The sequence below is a fragment of the Octopus sinensis genome, linkage group LG2, assembly GCF_006345805.1.
Source record: "Octopus sinensis linkage group LG2, ASM634580v1, whole genome shotgun sequence".
Lineage (NCBI taxonomy): Eukaryota > Metazoa > Mollusca > Cephalopoda > Octopoda > Octopodidae > Octopus > Octopus sinensis.
In genome coordinates, this window is record NC_042998.1 from 137,834,880 (window position 1) to 137,854,622 (window position 19,743).

Sequence of the window (19,743 nt, forward strand, 5' to 3'; positions counted from 1 at the left end):
AAAATAGTGGTTTTGTCTCGAATTATATTATATAATATTTTACTATAAAATTGGATTTAACCCTAAATCTGATTTTTCCCTGTAATTTTGGATTCATTCCCTAATATTTATTATTATTTATATATATATATATATAGCGCATGTGTTTTGGTACCTCAACATTGTGAAATAATTATAAACAATTATCATCATCATCATTCAAGCAGAGTTCAACATGTCCAGCCATGAGAAAATATTACCTTGATTGGAAGCAGCAAAGGAATCCAGTTAAATCTGTCTCGACAAATTCCATCTGACTCGTGCAAACATGGACAAGAGTTGTTAAGACGACGATGATTACATATCTAGTTATAGCATCTCAAACTTAACAGAAAATAAAAATGTTTAAATGAAAACAAAACACATTGATATATATAATATACATATTCCCTATTTTAATTTATTATCTAAAATCATCTCATCTGTTCTATCTTGCTGAGATATTGTAGATGTTCATTCTGCTGGCTCAAATGTATAGTGTACAACAGGTTTTACATCAGCTGCATCACCACCTCTTTCTATATGGAGATTGTTGAAAGGATATTGTTTAGGCATCTGCAATAAAAGTGATCAACAAATCATTAATATATATATACACACATTATTCTAAAGCATTTTTCATCAGATGTCAAATTATTCCTCTTTCACATCCAACAGCTGTCAAATTGTTTTCCATCCTGAACCTGTACAAGTTAATTAATTATGGACACAGGCACAGTTGAGTGGTTAAGTCTGCACTGCAATCATGAGGTTCCATGTTTGATCTTACTGCATGACTTCATGTCCCAAGTGCCTTTATCATAGCTTTAGGTTGGACCAAGTCTTGTAAGTGAAAGAGGGATGTAAAAATTTTAAATCTTGTGATACAAAGGTCCAGATTGTCATACTTGTGTTACATTGATTTCATTTAAGAATTATATTAAGGGAACACACGTCTGTGGAATACTCAGCCACTTTGCATGCTAATTCAGTAAAGAGGTCATCCAGTTGATTGAGCAATTGGATGATGCTCAAAGATTGAAATTGATAGGAGTATCCATCACTACTTAATCCCATCTGTCTGTCTCTCCGAGACACCAACTCTCCAAACACTCTTGACCTACTCTACTTAACTGAAGCACCTTCTACTCTCACCATTTGGTGCTTCTGGTCAGTAAACCAGTTGTTCTGCAAACACTACATAGCTGTCTTTATGAGAGTCAGAAATGAAGTATGTGAAAATACCATCTTCTTAGATATATCTCTCCACATCTCTCAAGTAACCTCAATGTGGTTTACTCAGCTATACATATGAAGGACACTGCCTAAAACACAAAGAGATAGTCCCCTCCTACCACTAAATTATGGAGCCTTACTCAGTACTCGCAAAACGACTGTCAAGAAAAAAATTTTTAAATTTTCTATCACATAGTTTGCATACCTCACTTTCCAAATTAAGAATGGAACTTCTTGTCCTAATGATTGTAATATTCATCACCAGTACATTTCAACCAATATATATCACTCTTAAAAAATAAAGCTATCATTAATTTCCATGTTGCTTTCAATTCCACATTGCATGCACACAACACTTGGATTTCCATATCATCATAAAGTGTTTCAACCTCTCATGAGGATCTACACCAATCTCTAGACACGTCACAGTGTGTCCATTCATAATGGTAATCTCTCCGACTCTGTTACATACCAATCTATTACACTCGCATTCAAATTTCATATTACCATACACCCCTCCCCATAGTTTCTAGTTACTTCCCTTAATCACTGGTTGTCAAGTATAGCTTTTGTATAACCAGATCTACTGAACATCTGGCACACCTACACTGGTAAACTTTTGTGAGAACTCTCATCTTAAAATTATTATTTTGACATCAACAGAGCCTTTGAATTTGTTTGCACCAGTGGGTTTGTTCGTCTTATCTTTTAGATCAGACAATTGTAGTGGGCAGTAATGAGACTTTCTTCAACCAAAATCTTTTAACCTTAAATACTACAGGATTGGCTTCCACCTCACAACCCACACATCCATTCTGGTATATATGATTCCATTCATCACTCTTCTTTAAATTCCTAACATGAAAATTATCCATATGCAACCTAGAGCTCTGTTATTTGGTCTGCTTCAATGATGTTGTCTCAAAATAATCGTCCAACAGGGATGTAGCAAACTGGTCTTCAACAACATCAAGACACAAATTGCATGCTAACTAAACAGTCTTGTACTACACTATGCATGGGTAATATGTTTGAAACACTAAATTTTGCTACAAATGCAAAGCCTAGGAGTATTTGATCTTTCATGGCATTCACACCTGTATGACACAGCCCAAACTACATCAACTAAAAGGTATATTACTTCTTCAGGAATGATTAGTCGCTAATCCTCTACAAAGTTTAAATGTGATTCACAGTTCATGTGGGTTAGTGTTACTGCTGTTGCTACATGTATACAAAGTCTAGCCACAACCTAAAAAGTTGATCAAAACAATGCCTGGACAAACTATCTTAGGCTAACCAAGAACATGTGTGTGTGTGTGTGTGGGGGGGGATAGCCTAACAGATTAAGAATCAAATTAAAAACTCCACAGATTTATTTATTATTTGTAACTAATAAATGACATCATATAGAATTTATCACTGATTTAATTATTTGCAAGTCCAGGGCTCATTTTATAACAAAAACAAAATAACCTTTTAAGTCAGGAGTTCTTACAAAATTTTTTAATTGTTTCACTATTTGTAATGTTACAACTCTATTCTTACATTTATGTAGTATATATCATATAGCTATATATATAAATTTAAAAAATAATTTGCCAGCGTTCCCTTCATCATACATGCGGTAATCACATTCAATTAAAATGGCTTATCAATGTGTTTTGTTTCTCATTTCTTAATTTATCTATCAGATCATCCCATAAGTTCTGTCTGATTTTACCTTTTTTAAAATTGAATGAAATGTAATAGTATTTTAGAATGTCTAATGGAATTAAAAATTACTTTTATGCATTTGTGTACATTTAAACTAATTAAATATTATTTTACAGAATAATAGAATTAAAATTTCTTTGATTAAAACCCTTTCTAACATGGAAGTTTCCAAAGAGCATTTGAGGCACATATTGCTTTATGAGTACAAAAAAGGAAACTCTGCAGCCGAAGCAACTTGAAACATACACTCAGTTTATGGGAAAGAATGCTTGAATAAAAGAACTCGCAGAAGATGGTTAGCAAAATTCAGAAGTGGAAATTTCAGCCTTGAAAATGAAAATCGAACAGGACGTCCAGTTGAATTTGATGATAAGCTCCTTGAGGCATTACTTGAAGAAAATCCTGCATTATCAGTTGAAGAATTGGCAATAAAGCTTAGTTCAAACCATACAACTGTTCATCATCATCTTCAACAACTTGGAAAGGTTCCTAAACTTGGAAAATGGGTGCCTCATGAACTGTCCGAAAGCAACTACAAATCCTGAGTTGACACCTGCTCTTCTCTCCATTCTCACAAACTCATTTCACCCTTTTTGGATAGACTTGTGACTGGTGACGAAAAATGGATCTTCTATCGAAATGTTAAACACCGTAAACAGTGGCTTGGTAAAAGGGAAAAAGCTCAACCACAACCAAGAAGGGAACTTTATGGGAAAAAGGTTCTTCTCTCTATCTGGTGGGATTGCAAAGGAGTAATTCACTTTGAATTGTTACCACCTAATGCATGCTCAAGTCTACTGTCAGCAATTACAGTGTTTGAACCAAGTTTTGAAGAAAAAAGACCCGCTTTAGTGAATCAAAAAGGAGTGATGTTTCATCAGGACAATGCGCGACCCCATACTGCAAAAACCACATCACAGAAAATCGAAGAGCTTGGTTGGGAAAAAATTCCTCATCCACCTTATTCTCCTGACCTTGCTCCTTCAGACTACCATTTGTTTTGTAGTTTACAGAATCATTTGGGGTACATAACCTTCGCAAGCCAGGAAGAGGTTGAAACTGACATTTCAGAGTTCTTCACTTTGAAACCAAAAGAGTTTTACATTGATGGGATTAAAAAGCTTGTAAATAGATGGAAGGTAGCTATAGATAATCAGGGAAAGTACATTGATGATTAAATTTCAATTAAATATAACATTTGATCACTTGTTCTCTTTATTCAAAATTTGGACAGAACTTATGGGATGACCTGATATGTTATACAAAAACATTTCACGTAACCCTGGAATTTCTACCTTCATAAGTAAGCTGTAACATCCTTGGCACTTATGTGAATTTTTGCTACCCTGGTAACTATTTATTTTTTCCGTGTTATTTGTACACTGAAAAAATACTCACTCACATACACACATATATATATTTATTTATTAACCATTTAAACAGAGTTTGCTTTAAAAATTCAAGCCACTGAATTTGAATAATTGTGTTAACACATTGCTATACCAATAATTGATAAATGAGAGTTCATAATTATGTGATCATAAAATTTGGTAAGCAAATCAGTAATGTAAAAAGAAAAAAACGTTTCATACTTACAACAGCTGGATGTAAAACAATTGAAGATGTCAAGTAAGCTGCTAATGCTACACCCCCTAGTATTCCAAAAAATACCAGTGCTTGCACTTTTCTAGAAATACAAGTAGATAATGACCATTAATGAAGATGTATTATACAAGTGTATATGTGGAGGGGGAAATACCTTATTACTGGCACATATTAACAAAACAAATGCTTTTCAAACATATCTCAACCATAACACCTTTAACCCTTTAGCATTCAGATTACTGTCAAATATAATATTTGTTTACTTTGTTTTGAATTAATCATGCATTATGTCATAGCTTTGACATTTTGATGGTATGATTGTTTACTTTTGAAATGACATTGTTGGGTAGGTGTTTGACCATAAAAGAGGTAAAATTTTCAGGCTAGTTATGGCTGGTTTAGAAGCTAAAGGGCTAAGTCCTAAATAATTTGAGTCTAACCTCTCTTTAGCATGATACCAATTTGGTTTCTGGTTTAGCCATGAGATTAAGAAGTTCACTTTGCAATCACGTTGCTTTACTTTGATCCCAGTGTTGGGGACCTTGGGCAAGTGTTTTCTACCATGACTTCAAATCAGCCCAAGCTTTGTGAGTTAAACTGAGTAGAAATACAACTGTTTGGGAGCACATTGGATTGTGCTTGTCCATTGGTGGTAGACCTGATCTCAGGTTAACACTATCACCTAGCTTTTGGATGCCTTCAAAAGAGTCCACTTTATTGCAAACATTCAGGCTAGGTTTGTAGTTTGAGGAGAAATACAGTACACTAGACTGGTTTACATCTATCTTTGATCACAGCTCATGAATTACTGCTGCAATTCATGAGATGTGATTTATTCCTCCACCTACATCAGAAGCCCATTAAATTTAGTGGTTGCTGCCTTTTTCATCTTTTAAGCTGTACTAAAAATATAACTCAGTCATGAAACGTATCACCTAATATTTTCAATCAGTAGTTACTAACAAGTTTCTTCTGTAAGCAATATCATTTGGTCATCTTTAACGTAATAAATATTACTTTCCAATATATATTATATAGAATCAACCACATGTCTAAACATCTGCCCAAACCTCACTTTAGTACATTAATACAGTTACCACATCATAAATTGAAGCTTGACATACAATATCATAGTTTTTACACCCTGAAAATATGAGTATAGTCAGCTGGTAGAATATCAAACATTCTTACTATAACTGTAGTCACCTCATTAAAGTTAGTGAAGTTATTTTGATTCTGGGAGGATCTGAACTAATTCCTTTATGATTAGAAAAAATTATGAGAAGTTACTCCAAACTACAATCTGAAATGACTTTTGCTCAATTATAGAAACATATTACACAATCAATGAAAACACTGACTAGTTTTAGCTAATTTTAAAATAATAATGACTTTAATAAAATAACTGTCATTATTAATCTGGTGTGTGGAACATGAATTAACATGAAATTTGAAGGAAGGTTTTAATTTAGATGACAACAGGAAGTTTGTATCTAGAGTAGGTTAATATCAAAAAGGTTAATTATATATTTTACATGCCAAATCAACTAACCTGAGAAATTAGTTAACATATTCGAAATATTAATACTTACAGAGAGTGACGTAGATTATCAATAACATCAGGGCTCATCCTATCTTCAGTCAACCAGTTAGATTCTGCATGCATCTGAAAAGTAACAATTATTTTAATCCTTTATCTGAAATATTATTATTTTATTTCTTCATCCAAACAATTTCTTTAAAATCTTTTATAAGTTTGCATCTAATTTTTCCATGACACAATAAGTGAAATGGCTATGTAATTTTAGGCTTGTACATAATTTTTCTTTTTTCATCTGAGATATGATTTTTACATGTAGACATCTAATACTCACCTATCTTCTCAAGACAAACAATAACACAACAAGTATAAGAAGTTTTGAACTCACTGTTTGTTAGTAGGTCAAAATAATGCTTATCTAAAACTATCACTTACTGGTTCACCAAAATTTCTCTTCAATTCAGGCATATCCCAATTCATATATGGATCCCTACCCTCAGCTGAAACAGGAGGAAGCTTAGGATAGTCTCCTAGACCTGTACCATCATTTGGGTAAGGTTCATAATCTTCAAGTCGAAGACCATATTTTTTGGCTGCTCTTGCTCTTTCTTCTGGAGTTTCAGGAAACTTTTCAGGTTGCCAATCATGGTTCCAGTCTAAAATAACAAATACATAAAGAAATGTAAGAAATCTTGTAAAAATGAAATTTTAGAAATAGGTATGTCTGTAGTTAAGGTTACTTTCCAATCATGTATTAAGTTCAGATCACTGCATGACACTTTGGGCAGGTATCTTCTACAATAGTCCTGGGTCAACCAAAGTCTTGAGTAGATTTAGTAGATGAAAACTGAAAGAAGCCAGTTGTATATAATATGGATGTGTCTCTTTGCCTTGACATCATACAAAAGTTGTAAACAAGCATCACCATCATATAAGTGATGTTATTCACTTTCAGCCTTCTGTGAAATCATGTCTAGCCATGGGGAAATATTAGCTCACTTGGAAACAGGAGAGGGTTGGTGACATGCTGGACGTCCAGCTATAGAAGATCTACCTCAACAAATTTCATCTGATTCATGCAAGTATGGAAAATGGACGTTAAAATAATATCATTGTTGCTGAATATAATGAAGTTACAGACATGGGGCTGTTTCTTCTAGAACAGAGCTGATGCTACTACACTATTGTTGGTTCAAAGAATGATACAGCATTAGAACTATTTCCAAATTGTGACTATTATTAAAGAATCACTCAGAACTGTTGTCTTTGAATCTAGATGGTAAACTGGCAGTCATTAGAGCATTGGATAGAATACCTGATGATATTTGTTCCAATTCTCTATGTTCTGAGTTCATATCCTGCCATGGTCTACTTTACCTTCCCCCTATTTTAGGGGTTTGATAAAAACAGTACATTCAGGGCACTGGATTGGCAGAACTGTAAAAACATTGGATGCCTTTTGGTGTTTGCTTCGGGTCTTTGTTTTCTTTATTCAAATCTTACTGCTGCTTATTTGGGTGGCAGACTTAATACATTGCCTGATTTAACACTACCATTTGGCTAATTAGGTGCTTTTAGTAGACTCCACTCTGTTGTAAGTATTTGGACTTACTGTTTCCCACCCATTGGTCTTGGAGACATTGTAAAGAGTGATGCCTTCTGCTCTGACTAAAATAATCAAAAAATAAAACAATAACAACAGCAACAAACCTTTCAACTATAGACAGAAAGTCTAAAATTGTTAGGGGAGACGTCTAATTGATTATATCGACCTCAAAGCAATGAAAGGCAAAAATCAACCTTGGCTAAATTTTAACTCAAAAAGCAAAGCCAGAGAAAATGCAACTAAGCATTTTGTCTGGCATGCTAAACAATTCTGCCAGCTTGCTGCAGTAATAATAATACTTCTTTCTAATTTTGACACAAGGCTAGCAATTTTGAGGGTGAAGGGAAGTCAATTACATTGACCCCAGTGTTCAACTGGTACTTATTTTTATTAGCTACCAAAAAGATACTGGTGCTTATTTTATTGACTTCGGCAGCATAACAATACGGTTCTTTTGAAAATACTAGATATCAGCACAGAACAGGAAAGCAAATTATCTAAAGTTTAGAAAATAACGTTTTGGGCCATTAAAAACGAAAGGGGTGACTAACACAGCTCTCAGGCTAGGTGGAACAGCCTAACTCATTACGGATGTTAAATGATGTTATGAGAAGCCGCAGTTAAAGATAGGTGGAAATGTTATGGTTAGTGAGGACAATATTCAGGTATAGGATTAACGGTTGTTCCTGAAGTATTTTTTAGCTCTGAAGAAATGAAGACTTTGCCAAGTGTCCTTGGGTATGTGAAAAGTTATATGGAAATAAACGCCTAAAGTTATTGAAAAGTTTGACTAAGATAGTAAAGATTCTGAAATGAAACATAGGCTTTTGAGAACATTTTAGTGCTCACTGAAACCGAACATAGATTAATTCTAACACTATAAAGATGATCTCTTTTAAATCATTGTTGTTATTTGAAGTTAGGTGTTGACAGATCAACAATATACAAATCCTAAATGAAAGATGAACCAAAATAACAGAATGAATCATATTCGAGTAAATTTATTGCTTCGATGATCTGGTGTTTGTTAATCTTGCAAACGTTTATAGTTTACTGTTTCTGTGTGAGAAAGGATAAAATGTAATTTTGGTATCTCTAACAGTAACCGATTTTCCTTGCATAAACATACACTTTGAAGTAGACTATCTAAACTTGATTTTAAACGTTTAAAAAAATATGAACCAGTATTTAAATTATGCTTTAGAATTGAGTTAAGCACGTAAAATTAATAACGGAATTTATTCTCATCAATTAATAAGAAATCACGTCATACATTGAACGAATGGAACAAGTATTTCAGAAAGAAATATATTGTTAACCAAGGTCATAAACAGATAGTTTGATAATACAGTAAAAACAAAGATATAAAGTAAATAATACTGAGGAGAAATTTGAGATGATACTTTACATGCAGCTAATGGACGTCCAATATGTATTTTTCTTATTTGGTTGACCGAAGAAACTGATCGAAAAGCAGAGACTGCTCGATTAAAGCTTCGAAACGAAGCCATTTTTTTAGTTGGAGTCGAGGAGATTACTTGTAAGGGAAGTAACTCTTATAAAAGTCGTTCCAAGGTGATGTCCAGCTTCTCTCTTCGATATGAAAATATGAATTATGATTTTTGTTTACAGAATAATTTTAGAATAAATTACAGAATAATTTTGAATAAATCGACTCAATGTGAAAGCGCGTTACCTAGCTGCAAGGTCGTGGGTTCGATTCCTGGTCCTGGGGCGCATTGTGTCCTTGAGTAAGACAATTCTTTTGCGTTGCTATAGTCTACTTAGCTGCACAAGAATAACCCATGGTGCTGGTGGAGCCCTCTCTCTTTCCAGCTGTGACATCCTGGATGTTCCGCTGGATCAATGAGGAGGCCGAGAGGCACCTGTCTACTCGCGACTACATAGACACCTAAAGCAATTAGCGGAAGTATGATACTTGTAATTAAGCCATACTCACCTGTGAGTGACTGCTCACTATACTGTACATGTCAGGTATATATTTTATTAACCATACAAAGAATGTAACGCAGTGAATCTGAAGATGGCAAGGTTTTTAGTCTGGTGTTCCACAATTTTCACCAGCACCTTCTGAAATTCAAATAAAATTTTCAAGTTTTCAATTGTATTTACTGATGATATAGGATGTCCAACTAATGACCAAAGGTGCAATGATTTGTATCATGTCATCAGCTAGCCTAAATCCTTAATCTTTGCTTCAGTCCATCTTGGTGAAACATAAAAACCATTCTTTATAGGTGAAAAAGAGATATTGAATTCACCACCACAAGCTACTGAAGCTCTTGTTACTTATACAATGCTCCAGAAAAATTATAGGCTTCACCATTATAGCATTGTGCTCCTGTTTAACTAACTCTTCTCTGATAATGTCAAAAGGGATTTTGTATGCTTAGATCATTGCTGGTGTCCCCCACTCTAAGTTTTTTTGCTGTTCATGTGGCCCTAGTAAATAGATATCTTGGAATCAACAAACAAGCTATTATGAGGTCAATTGGTCTGGGAAAAATAGCAGCCTAATTTACCTCAAAATAAACACTACTTCAGACCGTTGCTCCATGTGGAGCATAGGCCTTTGAAGACTTTTCTAGACTCTGGTCTATCTTTTCTGCTTCTCTCCAGTTGGATCACTGCTTTTCGTTTGCTTTAGTATCTCTTCTTCTTGAGAGAAGGCTTTCCTCTCCCAGGTCTTGTTGGGTTTGAATTGTTATTGTAACTTTGGTTTTTTCTAGGTATGGAGCCCTATATAACAGGTTGGCTCATACAGAAACACAAAAGTTGTCCTCATGATATGTCTCTATCTACTTCTTTTAGTTATATATATCAACTTGTTTTTCTTTGAACCCACAATCGAGGGCTCTTTCTTTCTCCAAATCATCTCATCTCTGGGTTTGTCTAGCTTTTAATCAAAAGTTACCAATCCTATTTGAGCAATACAGTATTCATCAGGGAAAGACTTAACATTCACAACCATTTGTCTATTGTTTTACGTTGAGTGCAAATTCTAGCTGGATTGTTTGTCTGGTAATTGGTCAGCAAATGGTAAAATTATTCATGTTAGAGACCACCTTGAGTCTGAATTTTCTTTTATACTTTCTCCCCTCTCCATAACTTCCAAACTGCAGAAGCTATCATAGTATTGCCCGATATCATTATTGTTTTAACATTCACTTTCCTGTGGTTACTTGAGGCTGATGGAATTTACTGAAGTAAACTTTCTATGGCTGGATACCCTTCCTATCACCAGTCCTCACCTGTTCCCAAGCAAGGTAATATTTTCCTGTAGCCAGACGTTTTGCAGAATATTGGAAATGAATGACACTGCTTGTGTGACAGTAACAGTCATTTTACAACTATCATGCAGTGTTAAGACAAAGATGACACACACACACACAGAGTCAACAGGTGAGATCCAGAGATGTTCAATATAGAAAACATGTAGTTCAATGATTTGAACTTATATTCTGAAATCTTTATAGAAGACTAAGTCCACAGGGTAAAGAAAGGCTATAAGAGAAATCCAGGTGAGCTGATATGAAATACCGTGCCCTCTCCCCTTAGTTTACTGTACGTTTTGTACTCCATGTAAATCTTTTCTGTAAATACATGAATATGTATATGCTTATACTTGAATGTTCATATTCTGAATATTTTCACATTTTGTTTCTCCATATATCTATAAATTGGCTATGTGGTAAGAAGCTTGCTTTCCAACCACATGGTTCCAGGTTCAGTCTCACTGTGTGGCATCTTGGGCAAGTGTCTTCTACTATAGCCTTGGGCTGACCCAAACCTTGTAAGTGGATTTGGTAGATGGAAACTGAAACAAGCCTGTCGTATATATGTTTGTGTGTGTGTCTGTTTGTCCCCTCCACCATCACTTGACAACCAATGTTTATGTTCCTGTAACTGCGGTTTGGCTAGAGACCAATAGAATAAGTACTAGGCTTACAAAGAATAAGTTCTGGGATCAATTTGTTTGACTAAAGGCAGTGCTCCAGCATGGCTGCAGCCAAATGATTGAAACAAGTGAAAGAATATCACTATATATATTTACATGTGTATATCATCCTTATCATTTAACATCTGTTGTCCATGCTGGCATGGGATGGATGGTTTAACTGGGGCTGGGAGGCTGCACCAGACTCCAGTCTGATTTGGCATGGCTTCTACAGCTGGATGCCCTTCCTAATGCCAAGCACTCCAAAACGGTTCTTTTACGAGCCATTTGCATGACACCAATATCTGTCATGACTGCAGTTTTTCTTGGCTTGATGAGTCTATCTCGGTCATTGCCTCCAAGAGGTCCAACACTCAAAAGATGCTTCAAAGGTCTTGGTCATTGACTCTGTGAGGCCCAACACTCAAAAGGAGTTCAGCCACTTTACCTCTGTGAGGCCCAATGCTCAAAAGGTGCTTTTTATGTGCCAGTTACATGATACCAGCATCAGCCCCGACTGCGATTTCACTTGGCTTGATGGGTTTTCTCAAGCACAGCATATTGCTAAAGGTCTTGGTCACTAGTCATTGCCTCTGTGAGGCTCAAAGTTCGAAGATCATGCTTCACCACCTCCTCCATGTCTTCCTGGGTCTACCTCTATCACAGGTTCCCTTCACAGTTAGAGATTGGCACTTCTTTACGTAGCTGTCCTCATTCATATACGTCACATGACTATAACAGTGCAGTCATCTCTCTTGCACACCACATCTGATGCCTCATGCCTAACTTTCTTTCAAGATGCTTACACTCAGTTGGACATGCACTCTGACAATGCACATCTAGCAAAGCATGCTGGCTTCATTTCTTTCAAGCCTATGCATGTCCTCGGCTGTCGTAGCCCATGTTTCACTGCCATGTAGCAGTGTTGGAAATAAAGGGTCACTCTCTCAGAGTGACCCTTTATTTCCATCAGAGATAGGAGTGCTCTGAACTTTGCTCAGCTTGATCTTATTCTCACAGCTACACTCTTGGATCATCCACCTAGATAATGGAAGCTATCTAATACCTCCAGCTTATCCCACTGACAGTTGATTAAACCCAAGTGTGTTTATATGTATTATTATCCACCCTCTCTCTCTCTACATATATATATATACATATTGGTAATCACTTAAAGAGACACACCTACACTGATGGATACTCCAAAACCAGTAGTTCAGTATCCCACCCATAATGGATTGATGCTAGAGGGGTCAAAGCAATTATTGTGATCAATAAATTATCTTCTATCTTTAATCTTCCATCTTTCTCATTAATCAAATCCCAAGCAAACACTGTGAAAGTGAACATATTTTACCAGTAAGCTACCAAGTGTATACCATATGATTTATTATTTAATAATATAAGTGTGTGTGTGTAATAGAATAAAGCAGACAACTGGTATCAGGTCAGATTATGTCAAGTACATAATTATACATTGATATAACAAGGGTGGAAACTCCTGTAATATTCCTTTCTACCATCATGTTATATTAATGTATAAATCATAAATGTCATATGACCTGGTACCAGTTATTTGCCTATCTGTATGTTTATACTTGTACCAGCTGAACTGGAACGCTGCCTATAGACAATCTTCATTTGGCAGCTATAACTTGCTTGCATTTAAAGTTGTAGTTCAGGCAGAAAATCAACCTGAGTACTAATTGTATATACCTATTATCTTACGTCATAATACCTGAAATATATATAAAACTATTAGTAGCACTTAAATGCATGCATTGTGCCCATTAAATAAATATTTATCTCTCACTAGATGGAGTACTTTTTTTGTTGAATTTTCAACTATGGAAATGGAACAGTACATTATACACACACACATATATATATATATCCACCTTAATTTTATGGCAGTGTATAAGTATATAACCTGAAAATATAAAGTATATAACCTGAATTGATATCAGTTGTCTGTGCTCATGCAACATAAAAAGCACTCTGTCCACTCTGCAGGGTGGTTGGTGTTAGGAAGGGTATCCAGCTGTAAAAGCCATGCCAAAAGAGACACAGAAGTCTGGTGCAGTCTTCTGCCTGGCCAGCTCCTGTCAAACTGGCGAACCCATATGCCAGCATGGAAAGTGGACATTAAATGATGATGATGATGATGATATATATGTATATATATATAGACAATTCAAATAAATAAGGAGAATTATACATCTACACAGTTTTTATTATTACAGTCATTTACACAGCATATCTAAGTTGAACTTCAGTCCGACATATGTTTCTGCTGCATGGATATCTCACAATGTGGTCTTCATTTGCTTCTTATTTGTTCATCTGCATCCAAATTTCATTCAACTTAAAAACATGTCCATGCAGGTTTATTCATGGTGTTGCCACTGCTAAAGTCTGAAGCGAATTGGAGTATAAAGGTTGGGGCAGTCTTACATCTCAGTAGGAGATGATTAGTGTTGAGTGCAAAGAATAATAGAGGAAGTAGTGAGAAATCTGATATGGCCATCAAGTCCATTATCCGATTGACCCTAAAGTTTAAATTTCAAATCATGAATGTTAAATATTTGACTACATCAGTATATATTTCATCCGCTAGCCTTAAGCTAAATGGACAGGAATTAATTTCATTGATAGATATATACAATTAAAGGCCATGAAGCCAAATATAAAATATACTGAATTTACTTGTAAGGTCAGTGTATTGTAAACAATATGGTAGATTACTTCCACCTATAATAAAATCAGAATTTTTAACTTGTGATATGTATCAACTAGTTTTTCTCTGAGCTTACACTCAATTGAAGGCTCTTTCAGCTTCCATGCTTTCTTTCTCCAAACCATCTTGTCTCTGGGTCTGTCTAGCTCTTATTCAAAAGTTACTAATCTTATTTGAATGATACATTATTCACCAGGGAAAGACTTCACATTCACATGTATATAATAAAGTATTCCATATGTGAAGTGTTATGCACGTAAAATATTAATTGGTTGGAGAAGTCTTGAGTGAGTTAATATATGGCTCACTTAGGAAATAGGTAAAAAATGTTATAAATTAGGAAACCCAGGACTGCTGCAGTAGATTTCCTTTGTTATTATTTGGTTTGGATTTAAAAATTCAAAGGGGACTAAGCCTTTCATATCCTAACAAATAAATAACAATATCTTACATGGATGAAGACCTTCTTTAGCCTGGGGTGCCAGTGTTTCTCCTTTCCCTACCCACTGTCTTTGGCACTTGACATTTTTATAGAGAACCTGTTTCTCATCATCAGTCACTATTTGGTCCAAAAAAGGTTCATTTGTGAGACATGACAGCAAAGAGCACACATTCACTCTCTGCACATGATTAGACTTGGAAATTTGTGAGGAACCCACTGACCCAATTTGCTGACTTTTCCGATGGCATGCAGGTGTCGATGAATGGTTGAATGACCAAATCCAAGCTTCTCTGCTACTACCAGAGTTTGTAGGATATCCTCGTCAAACTCTACAGATCTCCCAGGATGAAGCATATCTTCTAGGTTGAAGTTTCTGGCTTGGAATTTTTGGAACCACCATTGACACTGGCTTACACTTATTGTACAATCATATACTGCATTAATATTCCTTGCACTTTCCATTGCGTAGTTGCTCTTATTAAACTCATAAACCAAAATATGCTGAATATGCTCCTTTGTGACTTCCATTATAGCTTTGAAAAAATAACTGTTAAAATCGAACTGCACTCTTCAAACCTAGCACTAAGAATAAGGACAAGGTAAAGTTACTACCTACTTTTATAGCAAGTTGATGCAGGTAGTTTATCCTGTCCCCCTCTGACTTTTAGTTCATGTAATTGAACAAAAACGCATTATTTATGGGATGATCAAATATATACCTACCTATACATATATATCTACTTATGTATGTATATATATATATATACATGTATAAATACATCCATATATATACATATACTATATGTCAGGCTACTTTCAATTTCATCCACAAGGCTTTGGTTGGTCCAGGGCTACAGTAGAAGACATTTGTCCAAGGTGTTACACAATGGAACTGAACCCAAAGATATGTTGTCAGAAAGCAAGTTTCTTAACCACACAATCATACCTGCATATCTCCATTAAATTTGCCACCTGCAATGATGAGATTGATGTAATTTACTCTCAAGGTAGCCTGCTGGGTGGTTTCAAAGAAGCAGTCTTTCTATTTGTAAGCCCTGATTGTGGTACATATGTAGAGATGTCACTGTTGTGTTGGCCATGACTACCAAGGTAGTAGACAATCACATACTCTGATTACCTCAACTATTTTATCTATTTCTTAGTTAAAAGAATACCTACTCCACTGATCCAGAAAATATGTACTTTCGTTCCTTGGTCATGACAGGTCTGGCAGAGACTCTGAGATGTGTACAAAGCATACATCTGTTTGCTTTTGCTCCAGCATCTCTACATACCAGAGATAAAATGTCAAGAAGTTGACATTATTTTTTTCCAGATCATCCAATAGTTTGAAAAATGTAAAATAATTAAAATATTCCTTATAATTAGAAAATTTGAGGCAAAAAAAAAGGATTCTTGAACATGAAAGATAAATATTTCTCCATGTAGGCGCAGATGTGACTGTGGTTGAGAAACTTGCTTCCCAGCATTGTGACTTTTGTATAACACCGTCAGCAATTGTCTTCAACTTTAGCTGTGAGCTGACCAATGCCTTATGAGTGCGTTTGGTAGACAGAAACTGAAAGAAGTACATTGTACATGTGTATTTGTCTTGACGTCAAGTAATAGTTGCAAACGAGCATTATCAAGTGATGTTCTTTGTTTCCAGTCTTCTGTGAAAAACTTGCGTTTGTGAGGAAATATTACCTTGCCAGTGAACAGGTGAGGATATCTGGCCATAGAAAAACTACCGTAACAAATTCTGCCTGACACATGCAAAAGTGGATTTTAAACTAATGATGATGATGATCACAGGATTCTTAGATAACTGGTCCCATTCATAGTAATGAATATTTTGAACATAATGAGTGTTGAGCTGGCAGTAATAGCAGTGCCAGACTTGCACTATTCAGTTTTAGTCCACTGCTTTGAAAGGAAATCTGACTGGAAGAAAAGGACCAACAAAGAGTAATACCAAATAGCTAAAAGTAAAACAAGTTTACATAGCACAGGAAAAAAGTGAAAGCAAGGGGTTTTGCTATAAGATGATCAGAGGCATAAGGTACTCTGGATTGCAGAAGTGTCAAGTTGTCTATGGGAACACCCTGTATGCTGATGACCTTGTATTTATAAGAGTATGTAGGGAATTTAGGGAAGATATTCTAGATGCGAAAATGAAACCTAGAATTGAGATGGATCATCACTTAACAAGTTTTTCATTGTTACAGATTGGATGGTTTGATGGGAACTGGCTAGCCAGAAGACTGTGCCAAGTTTTTGTCTGCTTTCTATGGCTGGATGCCCTTCCTAATGCCAACCACTTTACAGTGTGTACTGTGTGCTTTTTATGCTGCACTAGCATGATCAGCAAGTAATATGCAAGACCAAGACAAAGACCCCTCAACTGAAGGAGGTGGCTTTGTGCCAGGTAAGGTAATGAGAAGTTAAGCCATGTTAGGACAGAAATGGGTGTCTTGCTGTAGCAGAGAGACATGGCTACCATAGTCAGAGAGAGAGGATGATGGTGAAGATGTGCCCCAACATACCCTCAAGGTACATGGAGGAGAATGTAAGTGGAGTGATACAAAGTATTGGACAAGGTGAGCAAGGTTCATTGGGGAGTGGGGGAGATTAATGTTACATGTGGAGAGCACATAATACACTGCTTCTAGATTTAGTTTTGTTGAGGTGAGCAGGTCTTCTCAAGAACCTCATATCATCAGACATCTTGGTTCATTGTCATCTCCACGAAGCGCTACTGCATTCCATGTCTTCTTAGGTCTCCTTCTGCAGGTTGCATCAACTTTAAGTGATTGGCACTTTCTTTTTATACAGGTTCCTCATCAATGTGCATCACTCACATGACCAAACCATTATAGTTGTCCCTCTTGCATACTAAATCTGATTCCTCTCATGCCTAACTTTTCTCTCAACATGTTTGCACTTTCTTGTGCATGCATACTGACACTGCACATCCATCGGAGCACACGAGTTTCATTCCTCAACAGTCTTCATATATCCTCTACATTTATGGCCCACATCTCACTACTATGGTGCATAGCTTTTCATATACAAGCTGCCTTTCACTCTGAGAAGCCTTTTGTTGTCAACAGAGGTAATAACTCTAAACTTCCTCCACCCTCTTCTCATTTTAGCAACTATACTTTCAGAACATACTCCTCCACTGCTAATTTGGTCCCTAGGTAACAAAAACTATCCACAAGCTCAAGAGAGCCTCCTGAGTATTTAATAAAATTTAATTCCCATGTACCTCAGAATAAAATTACTGAAGATTTAAGTTAAGTAGGAAAAAAGATAAAACTCTGTAACCACTAGGGAAATGCCATGCTGTTACTGGAAAAGGAGTAAGGAAGAATTCCACATGGTGTACTCACTGTGAATTATGGGTGCACAATAAATACACTAAGATCACAGGTAGGTTGATAGAAAAAAACCCCCCAAAAAACAATGACACATGCACAAGAGTAGTTAGAGCACCTGTGAGATAAATTCTTTCAATGTTTGGAGGCTCTCATAGTAGTTGAGAACTTCTGTTACCTAGGTGACTGAAGTAGCAGTGGAGGGTATTCTGAAAGAATAGAAGCTAGAATAAGAACATATGGCTACAACTTCTGACAGAGACAAAGGGATTCTCTTTTTGAGCTAAAAATGGAGAGTATGCAGTATGATGTTGCCTGGGAGTGACAAATTGTAGATATTCAAGCAGTGTTGTTGTTGGTACTTCTGTCAATAACATATCTGCTCACTTCATGTTTTCGAAGCTGTATGGAATAAGAGATTCTTGACTTGAAAAAGAGGTAAGGGTTAGCATCAGGAATAGTATCTGGTTGTAAAACAATGCCACAAAAACATATTTGTCTAACTCATGTTAGATTAGAAAAAACAAACATAAAACAAAAATGTGTAAAAAAAAATCCAATTTTATAGAGCAGAAATAAAAACTAAAGAACTTCTAAGAATTGTGTTAAGAAGCTCACTTTGCAACCATCAGGTTATAATCCTACAGTGCAGCACTTGAAGAAAATACTGCAAAGTGGGATTGTATATATATATAATCATTATCATCCTTATTTATTACATTTGCTTTCCATGCTAGCATGGGTTAGATGGGTCGTGATGGTTAGAGTCAGTGGGGCTTGTTTCACTTGGGTTTCCTTTTTGGTTTGGTTTCTAAGGCTTTCTAATACCAAGCACCAACTGCTTTGCAGTTTATGTGTGACCAGCAAGCCTAAAAGACTCTCAACCCACACCTAACAGATAGCACTGATGCTTGTACAAGAGTGAAAGCCATATTCTCAGTGCAATTAAAGGGGTCTGACAAAACCATGTCATGTGTCATCATCATCATCAACACTTAACACCCATTTTTCATGCCGGCATGGCTTGGATGGTTTAACAGGATCTAGTAAGATGTAGTACCATGTTGAGCTCCAATGTCAGGTTTGGCCATGGTTGGATCCCCTTCCTAATGCCAACACTTTTCAGTGCATGTATATCTATATAAAGAAATATGCAATGACCATTATTAATACCTTGCCTCATATATCACTGTGTAAAAAAACAGTATAACTGGAACACAACCATGGATTTACAATATAGAATGGTGATGAACAATAACTTCAGACCTTCTCATAAGAATATGCAGAGTTCTTCACTAATTTAAACAATATTGTTAGCCTGGTGTACTAATAGAGAGCTTATAACGTATTTTCCCCCGACTGATAATCTCTCACTAATAACTAAATACAAAGATATTTCTGACCATCATCATAAATTCATTTTCCATGCCAGCTTCGGTTGGAAGCACTGGCCACAAAAACTGGGTCTTTTAAATAAAAATACCCCGTGTTAGATATTCCCATGT

General features: G+C 35.8%; 1 protein-coding gene across 1 annotated transcript; it reads right to left on the reverse strand.

Moving 5' to 3' along the window:
* Positions 1-407: 407 nt before the first annotated feature.
* On the reverse strand, positions 408-9,290 carry LOC115230756 (NADH dehydrogenase [ubiquinone] 1 beta subcomplex subunit 8, mitochondrial). Its single transcript, XM_029800892.2, has 5 exons — positions 9,130-9,290; positions 6,551-6,771; positions 6,168-6,241; positions 4,567-4,657; positions 408-594 (listed from the first exon to the last, which is right to left on the reverse strand). Exons 1-5 carry the CDS (start codon positions 9,230-9,232, stop codon positions 493-495), a joined length of 591 nt encoding a protein of 196 aa, XP_029656752.1. The 5' UTR covers positions 9,233-9,290; the 3' UTR covers positions 408-492.
* Between the last annotated feature and the right edge of the window lie 10,453 nt (positions 9,291-19,743).